This window comes from Gnatocerus cornutus, chromosome 1 (genome assembly GCF_029298725.1).
Source record: "Gnatocerus cornutus isolate USDA-ARS CGAHR chromosome 1, icGnaCorn1.1, whole genome shotgun sequence".
In the NCBI taxonomy this organism is placed as follows: domain Eukaryota; kingdom Metazoa; phylum Arthropoda; class Insecta; order Coleoptera; family Tenebrionidae; genus Gnatocerus; species Gnatocerus cornutus.
The window spans coordinates 24,824,356-24,835,098 of NC_142233.1; the positions used below are offsets into that span (position 1 = coordinate 24,824,356).

At 33.7% G+C, this 10,743-nt stretch overlaps 2 protein-coding genes across 3 annotated transcripts; both read left to right on the forward strand.

The window, feature by feature from the left end:
* The first annotated feature begins 1,696 nt into the window (after positions 1-1,696).
* LOC148180953 (cyclin-dependent kinase 20) lies at positions 1,697-3,270 on the forward strand. Its single transcript, XM_088043597.1, has 5 exons — positions 1,697-1,913; positions 1,964-2,152; positions 2,205-2,441; positions 2,489-2,716; positions 3,086-3,270. The coding sequence occupies exons 1-5, from the start codon at positions 1,728-1,730 to the stop codon at positions 3,230-3,232; spliced, it is 987 nt and encodes a 328-aa protein (XP_087899723.1). The 5' UTR covers positions 1,697-1,727; the 3' UTR covers positions 3,233-3,270.
* A 2,306-nt stretch (positions 3,271-5,576) lies between these two features.
* On the forward strand, positions 5,577-7,156 carry LOC148180954 (peptidyl-prolyl cis-trans isomerase FKBP8-like). 2 transcript variants are annotated; one of them, XM_088034996.1, is made up of 4 exons: positions 5,577-6,286; positions 6,335-6,641; positions 6,693-6,902; positions 6,958-7,156. In XM_088034996.1, exons 1-4 carry the CDS (start codon positions 5,769-5,771, stop codon positions 7,039-7,041), a joined length of 1,119 nt encoding a protein of 372 aa, XP_087891122.1. In that variant the 5' UTR covers positions 5,577-5,768; the 3' UTR covers positions 7,042-7,156. The 2 variants fall into 2 exon arrangements, with proteins under 2 accessions (XP_087891122.1, XP_087891128.1); XM_088035002.1 differs by having other exon boundaries at positions 6,942-7,031.
* The last annotated feature ends 3,587 nt before the right edge of the window (positions 7,157-10,743 follow it).

Below are 10,743 nucleotides of genomic sequence, written 5' to 3' on the forward strand. Positions count from 1 at the left end.
AATGAAACAAATCATTTATATCTTCTTCGCTTAGATATCAATTTGTGCAATCTTTAATTGCCGTATTTTTTGCAATTCGTTTAAATGTTACTTGTTTTTTACAGCAGTTTCTATTTTATTTTGTTCTTCTGTATTCATTTGTACCTGTAAATATGTCACTAATTTGCAAATTTTTGCGTTAGTTATTTTATTTTATCTAGGAACATTCAAAAACTTGACATTTTTTATTAGATTTAAACAGATTAAACTTTGTTTATAAATTATAAATAAAGAACAATTCCAGATAAAACGTTGTAAAATACACGTTTACAAAATCTCTTCATGACATTCGTGGCTTTTAAAATAGTCGTGAACTCAAATTTTAAATCAACCACTCCTGCGATAAAGAAAGGCTTTTTAAAATTGAATCTTAAATAACTAGAGAATTTTTTTCTTTTTATAACAACATAATATAAATAACTAGCCAATAGTTATTAACGACATAAGGCCGATATTAAGCATTTAACGGGCAAGGAGATGTTTGTAAAGCCAAGGCGTCAGCCGCGGCGTATAAAATCTCCGCGCCTGTTAAATGCAATATCGGCCGAATGTTGTTCAACGTTTTTCGTAATAGGTGTCCTAAGAAAAACATTTTAAAAGTGAAATTTTTGACAACGTAAATCAGCGTAAATAAAAATTCATTAAATCAAGTCATTACGTCCGGACTTCATGGTAACAGAATTTGTTATTTTCAAACAACGTGCCAATTTTCATCAAAAAAGTTTTCTGTGGCATAAAAATGCAAAGAAATTGATCTACGGTAAGCATTCCTGACGAAATTCTTGCACAAGCTTTAACAGCGAGTTAAGCTTTGTTACCAGCGAAGATACCAAAAGGAATATGAAGATTTTGTCTCATGGCGGAAAAGCAAGAAAGTAGAGGGCACAAACGAAGAAGTTGTATTGGCGTATTACTCAAATGTGTCTACTAAATTTTCTCCAAACAGTTTGTGGTCAAAATTCTCGATGCTCAAAACTTATTTGAAAGTAAACGAAAATCTTGATATTTCCAGGTAAGGATCAAAGTGAAAACATACACATCACTATTTTTAGTGTTTTTGTCTAGGTATGGAAGTTATTTACCTTGCTCAAAAGAAACTCTGAAGGCTACAAACCAAAAAAAGCTGCAGTTTTGGATGCAGAGCAAGTAACTAAATTTCTACTGGAGGCTCCAGACAAAGTGTTTCTATTGGAAAAAGTTAGAATTAGAAATTGTGCAAGAAATAGTTCAATTATTTAAGTTTCTATGTAATTTAATTTCCAATAAAATTTGATAATTTTTTGTTTTTGACACTATTTAACAGGTCCTTGGCCTGATAAATGAATTTAACGGCCGTGGCTGTTTAAACTAAATTTAACGGCCGTGGCTGTTAAAGCTAACTTAACAAGATAGAAAACAGTACTGATAAATCGATTTAACATACACCTACTACGAAAATAGTTTTAATAATACCAATATTGGTACAACATTTGACAGTTGACATTGTCCAAAATTCTATCATCAAATAAAAATAAAAAATAGTTGTTAAAACTGGTCAAGTCAGTTTCCATATTTTTAAAATAAATAGCAGTTCAAAAATAGCGCTTTTATAAAGAAGAATAAATTATTGGTAAAGCTTATTAATCTTTAAAAATACCTGCTTTACCCACCTATAATCGTCATGACAACCGTGACAACAACACGCGGCAATGGAGAATTACAAACTGTTGGGCAAAATCGGTAAAGGGGCGCACGGATTAGTATTCAAAGCTTTAGACAAACGAAATCAAAAAACTGTTGCCCTGAAGCAGATAGCCATCGCAAATATTAGTAATGGGATTCCTAAGAATACAATGCGTGAAATATGCAGTCTTCGCGCTCTTCAGTTGAAGCATGTAAGTATAGCTTTACTAATTTATAAAAAGTGAAATTCTGTAATCGGCAGATTGTGGAATTAATTGAAATATTCACTGTGGAAAGTACAGTCCTTATTGTAATGGAATATTTACAAAGAAGTTTGGCTGAGGTTATCAAAAACATGGAACATCCGTTATCTCTTCCTCAAATTAAAACTTACACAAAAATGATTCTTTTAGGTGTTCATTCGATACATTCCAATCGAATTATGCACAGGGTGAGTAGCATATCTGAATGTGGGCTATTTAATTGAGTCCAATAATTTTCAGGATATGAAACCTGCCAATTTACTGATAGACAGTCGTGGCACTCTCAAAATAGCCGACTTTGGACTATCTAGAATTTACAACAAGGATAAAAATCGATGCTACACGCACCAAGTAGGAACTCGATGGTATCGGGCACCTGAACTACTTTATGGTTCTCAGAAATACACACCTGCTGTGGATATGTGGGCAGTTGGGTGTATATTAGCGGAAATGATCGATAAGCAGCCTTTATTTCCTGTAATATCCCACTTTTTTTTAACTCGAAAGTGATTAGATTGTTTTAGGGTGAAACTGATATTGCTCAACTCGCTATAGTTTTAGCGACTTTGGGTACACCAGATGAAGAAACTTGGCCAGATTTGAGCTCTTTACCAGACTATAATAAAATAGCTTTCACGTATAGTGAGGGTCAACCTTGGGATATAAAATTTCCAGACTGCGATTCAAGTACTGTTGATTTGATAGGAAACATTTTAAAGTATGATTGCTGCAAACGATTGGAAGCGAACGAAGTAAGTCAAAAATACAGATTGGGTCACAAAAATTTTCGACTCTGACGATGTCGTTGTCAAAACACGTAGGTCACAAAAAGTCAAAAATTATGAAATTATTTACTAAAATGGATAAATGTTTATTACGCCATCGGCATAAGTATTAATAAACATCTTCGAAACGATTCTAATTGTTAAATTATTATTAATTAAAAAAAAGTGTTAAAACAAAGACGTTTAACCTCCATATCTTGGAAAATACAAGAGTTAGAATTTATTACATTTTTTTGACCTTTTCTAGAATTACTTGGCAGTTCCGCTAATTTTGGACACCTGCATAAGTGTGATTTTTTGAATATTTCATTTATTAGTTATTTATTAATGTTTTAGGCGTTGAACCATAGATTCTTCTTTGAAAAACCCTTTCCCTGCAGTTTGGAAGAAATGCCAAAACCAGATGAAGTCAAGTCAGATACCTCTTTGTACTTGAAGGATTTTGACGAAATTGTTAATATTAACAAAATATCTTATCTATAAAGACATCCATTTATAATTTTTACATAATTTTTGTATTGACAGAGACGAATTAAAAGATGATGTGTATTCGTATTATTGTATGTTACGTTTATTGCCTCTATTCCTACTATGTATATATGATCACGATTATTTTTTATCTTAACTGATCAAACGTCATTGATTTCATAAAAAAATATAAATAAATTATAAAATTGTCAAAAAATGATAATTTGACTCCATGCAACGTCTTGTCTATAGATACATAACTAAATGCGATAGTTTCATCACCATAGTTTCTTGTTTCTTTAACAAAAGCAGTGTTTGTTTTTATAAATTTCATTATTTCTTTTACTATCGCGGAATTAAAATTCGAAACTTATTACTCTTATGACATTTTAAAAATGATTGTTATTGTGACTGACATCAAAAAGGAGAGTTTCTTTTTGCATTCATGGCATACCAACACTATTTACTTTGTTGAGTCCAACATAGGAATGCACTTTTCCAAAGGAGTAAATACCAGAGATTTGGGAATTAATAGATAGGGGGACATAGTCAAAAGTCTTAGAAACATATCTACGACTAGCTTTACAACTCTCGTCCTTGTCTGTTGCACGCATTCACTGGATACTATGTATACCTATCTCTCTCGCCAGGATGGAGAGTTTTTGATTGGCTAATTTTAAAATTTGACAACAGATTGACAACAATTGTAATGTGTGACAGTTCAAAGCAAAATGAGTAATCCAACGTACTGTAACACAAGTTCTCTCAGCACCATAAAACTACCGACGTCGCATACTACAGACGACAGAAGGTGAGTTCAAAGAGGAATTTTTGGCTCAAGACGCATTTGAACAAATTTGTGCGAGAATTGTCGAAACAGATTTTGTAATAAGCGTAGAATAGAAATGATACAAATAAGGGCTAACTAGTGAAATAAAAATCAATGGAATATTACAACTGGCATGTTTCTGAACTAAATCGTCGTCTGTGGAGAAATTGAGAAGTAAAATATGAAAATTAACCATAGACTACAAAGTGCAAAGAAAGTGAATTATTATGCGATTAGCAGATGATTTATAATTGAAACGGAAGTCACCAAACATACGGAGAGGAAGAAAAACATGGATTTTGACGAAGAGAGATCAAGAGATCAAGATTCAATTGAAAGAAATATCCTAGTTAATAAAAATCCAAGGTGTACCTAACTAAATTGGATGAATGGAGAAATGTTCAAAGTATTGAAGAAATGTACATGAAAGCAGTAAAAAAATACATTAAAAAGGGACAAGTAGATTGTTGAGAACATCAAAAATATGAAGCTCAAAACTGGTTAACAAAATAATGGACAGTTTTGACGACAAGTAAGAACAGAAAGAAGAACACGCTAGGAAACCTGTGACATTGTATCAAATAAGATTCTGTTTAAGATTTGGACAGAGGCAAAAAGGTTGACAATGAGTAGAAAGGAGTAAAAGAAGATCGTGGCAGACCGAGAGAAGACTGCGCTTTTTTCTGACACTCGGACGAGGAACAAAATCAAATTGATGTAAATAGTGGCAAATACATCTTAAAAGAGACTTTCTGCATTTTCTTCTTTAGAAGTCTGGGTCTAATGTAAAGTTTTCTATGTTCTTACAATTAATCTAGGCTGTTTGAATTAGCTTCTCCATTTTGCCAGGTTTCTGGTGTCAGACTAGAAAAATGTTAGTCACACGTTGGTAATTTTGATTTTGTCATTAGTGTTTGACCTTAAACCTATTGAAAACTATGTTATGCACACTGAGAATTGTATCAATATTGTTTAATTTTGGAGCTATTAATGATCGGTTTTACCGCATTCATATTGTGGGAGTCTCCACTTGATGTAGAAGAGCTTCGGCCTATTAAGGAATTAAAGTTTCAACATTAAAAGACAGCAAAACGAAATCAAACTAGTGATGAAAGCACCTTGTCACAAAATTTAGCAACATACAAGAGAAGTAACGTCTAAAACCTTTAAATTCACAAAACTTTGCATTCAAAGTTCTTTACTGACATTAGCTATGACAATTTGGATTTGTCATTTGAAATTCGAGTAACGATCTATGTCATAGTCTCTGATTGGTTCCATCCTGACGAGAGAGACAATACTGCATAAGCGTATCAGCGAGAGGAATCAGTGCAATAGGTAGAGACGGAAATAAAAATTCTTGTTGCACATGTTTTGTGTAACGTATGTCCAAATTTCTATATGGTAACCGGATCTATTATTTTCCAAATCTCTGGTAAATACACTTTTAATTAATTTTCTGAAACTTGGTGTGACGTTTTTAAATTTATTGAGTTAAAAAAATGCGGTAGTATAAATTACATCGTTGTTAACCCGTTGGTGGAGTCTTAGCCACAGTCTTTCCGTGTCACACGAAAAACGCATAAACGTCATCTCAGTTGTCATTTTTATAGGTTAGAATCACACAACCAAAGTTCTTATTTATCGAATAAACTCAGCAAAATTAAACCGTCGTCGATTCCAGTTTCGAACGATTTCTTCATTTCTAGAACCTCTACCAAAATGACCACAGATAAAGCAGAAACGCCCTCAAATACAGCCATTCCTGACACGGAAAATGAAGAGAAACCCAATAAGAACGACGACGAAGACAAATCGATTTCAAGTCCTCCAGAAAAAATTGAAGAACCTCCAGAATGGTTGGACTTACTAGGTAGTGGTAGCGTAATGAAGAAAGTTCTCAAAGAAGGAAAACCAGACACAAGACCACTAAGGCAACAAAAATGCACAATTAATTACGAATTGCGACTTGCTGATGGCACTTTTATCGAACGCAAAGAAAATTACGAGATTCAATTGGGAGATTGTGATGTGGTTCAAGGGTTGGATGTGGCTATTGGGCTCATGAATTTAGAAGAGCAGTGTACCTTGAAAATAGAGCCCCGTTTAGCTTTTAGTACTGTGGGGTTGCCTCCTCAAATACCACAAAATGCAAATGTTGTGTATGACGTTGAGTTGGTCAAAGTAGAACCTGAGGATGACCCTGAAACTTTGTCAGTAGTGGAACGTAAATTACAAGGGTTAGTTTCAAGGTCCACTTTTTTTAGTTGTTATTTCTTTTCTTATAGGAATAAAAAGCGCGAACGCGGAAACTGGTGGTATGGGAGAGGCGAAAACACTTTGGCCATTCAATGCTACAGAAGGGCCCTAGACTATTTAGATGAAGTAGAAGGTGGAATGCACGCTACTGTTAAGACAACAGAAGAAGTAACTGACTCAGCGCTTCAGGATTTACTAGAAGACCGCATCAGCGTGTGTAACAATATGGCTGCAGCACAAATTAAATTAGAATTGTATGATGCAGCCTTAAATTCACTGCAAACAGTTCTTAGATGCCAACCTACTAATGTAAAAGCATTGTTCAGGAAGGCAAAAGTATGTCTACTGTTTGTAAAAATTCAAAACAGTTTAATGCTGGTGTTTTAGGTATATAAAGCCAAAAACGACGTTCAGGGCGCTCTGAAATGTCTGAAAAAAGCTGATGAAGTCTCCCCTAACAACGCAGATGTACAGAAAGAAATAGCCACCATCAATAAGTTGATTCAGAAACAGAAAGTTAGCGAGAGGGAATTGGCTAGAAGAATGTTTGGCGACCCGAAAACTACAAAAACTAAAAAAACTGAGCCTAAGCATAATGTAAGTTGATAATAGAATTTTAGGTCATGTTATCTTTAGGACTTTTGATTTTTAGTTGCTAGTGTGGAGTGCGACATTGGCTGCTAGTTTTGCTATTGGTCTTGCGGGGATAGCAGCTTATAGGTTGAAGTTCGCGTAAGAGGGTCCTTGAACTGGTGATACGCATTTATTTTTAAATTTTTGTTTCTGGTTTTTGTTTTGTTATTGGTATTGTATCTATTTTTCATGTATAAATAAAAAATTAGTTCAACCATCGTGGCCATAATACTTCACCATCTTTGCATTTGGGGTTCTAAATCCACGTCACGAAAAAAATGCAAAATCCAAAGAAATCAAATCTGTAATTTAACTAACAAATGAGTATCTAACAATTTAATAGATTTATTATAGACTAATTTCTAGCAACAATAAAAATTAGGAAGAGTTGTGAAGAGAATTCAAAATACAAGTTGTCCGGAAAGTGGCACACCACCTTGAAAGGGGGTAATTGAGTGATCCCCTAGAGTACCAAAAAAATGTTAAAAAAAAATTCCAGACTCTCTGTTTTCGCAGGAGGAACAAAAGAAAATTAAGAAAATGGCAACATTGCAGAACTGTACCCCCCTATAATTTAAATTTCTAGTATTCAAAGCCATAGTAACGTTGCTGTTGTATTGTTGGCGTTAGTCAGGTCGACTCATGAACGAGTAATGTAACTATGGTTTTATGTGAACGATGCCACACTGATCGAGATTGTTGATTCAAAAGTTTTGTTAACATTTTTCAGGCATTTCTTACGAGATTTTTCCGATTTTTTTTGCACCATGCATTTGCGCAAAATGTCCTTTAGGTAACAAATTCATTTGAACGTAAAATTATGGGTCAGAAATCGTTAATTTTGGCATTAAACTTTTACTCTTTAATCCATCATATCTCGAAAAATTGAAGACATGGATTTTTTTTAACATTTTTCCGGTGGTATTGTCCGATGATACAATTTTACGGTGGTGCGCGACTTTCCGGACACGCTGAACAACTTTTTTTCGATGATTTACCTCTAGATACTATTTTGCGCCAAATGTGGTTCCAATTGGACGGTGCACCAACTCACCACGCCGGTCCAGTGCGTGAATGGCTAAATACAAATTTTCCTCAAAAATGGATCGGCCCAGCAGGTCCTGTTTATTGGCCGGCCCGATCGCCGGATCTCAATCCATTGGATTTTTTCTTTTAAGGACATGCGAAACAAATGGTTTATGCCACTGTGCCAGAAAGCAGGGAAGAACTCTTGGAAAGAATCACAATGACTGCTAATGCAGTAACGCCCGAGATGTTAAGCCAATGGTCGGAACTTTTTTTGCTTTAAACCTTCTAAAATTGAATGTTCTTCTTAATGCATTTTTACATAATAAAGCTCAAAAGAAACTATTTTTAAAATGGTAGAGGTAATTCTCAAAGACTAACAACAAGTAATTTTTGTTTTATTACGCTTCGTTTTGAAAGCTTAACCATTTTCAGCAATGAAAATTTTTATTATCAATTTAAAACAAGAAATACATTCATTGACGAATAGACAATGTATAGTAATAGTGACTGGAGTGATATAATAATAATGCCAAAAAAGATGAATAAATAAATATTGAAATTTTACTAGAACGCTGGAAAACACGATGAACCAGTTTCATAAGATTTTTGCTTCATGAGAGCAAATGTCCGTAAAATGTTCCTTTGGATGCTATTTCACTATGAACTCAAGGATTGCCACCACTCAGAACAAAACCAGATTTTGAAGGGCTATACAAGGTGTTTATAAATGTTTCTAGCATCAAGCGTGGCTTCGAAATTCCTGTCGTACACTATTTTGCCGCTTTGTTTTCATAGTGAATATAACTACCTTAAAAATTATGTATACTGTTACTTTAATGACGTTTTAGTCACGGTGTCCAAGTTTGTGATTTTCACTTTGAAAACCACAACTAGAACGGTTTATTTCGCAAAGCTTACTTTGTTTCATGTTTGAGGTTAACAGCAAATGTCAGTTGCCAAATCAAAACCTACATTTGTAATGAGCGGCACATTTCTTTGACATTTCATAGCCACCCTTGATGCTAGAATCATTTATAAACCAGTTAAGGCTTCACGCTTTTACCTCTGCCAAATTCAGACACAAATCGTTCATGCTAAAGCACTTTCCTTTTCCATTTTAGAACAGCAAATACCGCAAATTTTAGAGAAGGAAAACATTAACAGCTCTTTTTGACATACACAACATTGACTTATACTAACAATTTTGATTGTTATAGTTATGAGTGGGGTGGAAAAGCAATGTTGTCAAATTATTTTTCAGGTAAAATCGACACCTAAATCTTCTGAAAATATAAGAAACCATGTAATAAATTACATTCAAAAGCATCTTATATCATTCAAAGGTGTTAACAGAACTTAATGCAGGCGCTCTAATATTCATAATAATTTAACATAAAAATAAATGTTCAAATGTTGTCTCTTTGAAGCCCTGTATCTTAAAAACTACAACAGATTGATTTTTTTTAACACTTTTCTCGGGTTTTTGGAACCTTCACCAACAACGTAATAATATTTTTGCACGCACATTTTGGGACAGCCTGTATAACATGGCAACTTGTTTGCAGAAATGTAATGATGCTCCAACAAAAATGTGACGTCTACACTGAAGTGTGTGTTAAAACATGTTGAATGTTTCATTAACTGAAACTACAAACAAGAAAACAAAACAAACAGGACATTAACAAATGTTATAAATCTTTCTGTTCAGTTTACCCCAGATGTATCGCCATTATTATCTTCAACTAAATATAAATTTACATTTCTCCAATATAGCTGTCTGCAACAGTACACATTTCTACCATTAAGAGTTTTCAACACCAAAGAAGTTCGCAGCTGGTTAATTTTAGTCGACTGTTTAAACAAATCTGATAGTAACCAAGTACAGTAGACTCTCGATAATTTGAAGTTTTTTCCCGGTCCCCTTGATTTTTCTCGATAAATTGAAAAATTTCAATGTATTTCGATTCCCTCGTTAATTTGAAGTAAAATCGAGAACTTTTTTCCCGCCAACACTCAATAATTGAATTTTTCCCTCCTGAACTTTTGTTAATTTGAAGTCCCTCGCGTGGTCGTACAGGAAAACAGAAAACTTCTGAACAAGCCATTCTCAAAAATTCCATTGCAGCTTTAAAATCAGGTCTTTTAATTTTTTTAATTACGTCTTTTAATAAAGAGTTGCTGGAAGTTTCGTCGTCACATAAATCTGTTTTACCAAAAGAATTAATAGCTTACAAAACTATTTCGTCCACGTGGAGTTAGTGGATTTTACGCTCTCATCTCTGATTGGTTTGTTTATTCTGACTATTGTCTGTTTCCTTTTAAACACTCGTTTCTCGTTTATTTATATTATTTCTTCTCTTTCTTTCGTTTATTTGAACTCTCGACAATTGAAATTTTTGCCAGGCCCATTGAGTTTCAAATTATCGAGAATCTACTGTACATAGAATATATTTTTAACAGAAAAGAAATTAATAAGCAAAAAGCATTTCCGATTATACAGCTTATCGTTTTTAATACTGTTTACCTACTTCCAAACAAATTCCGGAAGTTCGGAAACTAATTTAATTTTGTAGAAGTAATCAAAGTTGTTATGTTTCTTTAATTTACCTGTTAAAACTGTCGTTTGGTCTTCAAAACATCAATTCTTGTTGCAGAAATACAAATATTTACGTAAATTAAAACTTACCTTGAATGTTTACGACTTTTCGATAAATTATTTATGAAAAAACCAACTGAAACTGAGGGGCGGCGGCTTTATTCTTACTAATTTTTAAGA

What these genes read in the sequence shown, in the direction of transcription:
- LOC148180954 (XM_088034996.1), top strand. Translation starts at nt 5,769, where the DNA reads ATGACCACAGATAAAGCAGAAACGCCCTCAAATACAGCCATTCCTGAC. An exon ending in GTGGAACGTAAATTACAAGG is followed by an intron (nt 6,287 to 6,334) that starts GTTAGTTTCAAG and finishes CTTTTCTTATAG; the next exon opens with GAATAAAAAGCGCGAACGCG. An exon ending in AAACTGAGCCTAAGCATAAT is followed by an intron (nt 6,903 to 6,957) that starts GTAAGTTGATAA and finishes TTTGATTTTTAG; the next exon opens with TTGCTAGTGTGGAGTGCGAC.
- LOC148180953 (XM_088043597.1), top strand. Translation starts at nt 1,728, where the DNA reads ATGGAGAATTACAAACTGTTGGGCAAAATCGGTAAAGGGGCGCACGGA. An exon ending in GCGCTCTTCAGTTGAAGCAT is followed by an intron (nt 1,914 to 1,963) that starts GTAAGTATAGCT and finishes TGTAATCGGCAG; the next exon opens with ATTGTGGAATTAATTGAAAT. An exon ending in AACGATTGGAAGCGAACGAA is followed by an intron (nt 2,717 to 3,085) that starts GTAAGTCAAAAA and finishes TTAATGTTTTAG; the next exon opens with GCGTTGAACCATAGATTCTT.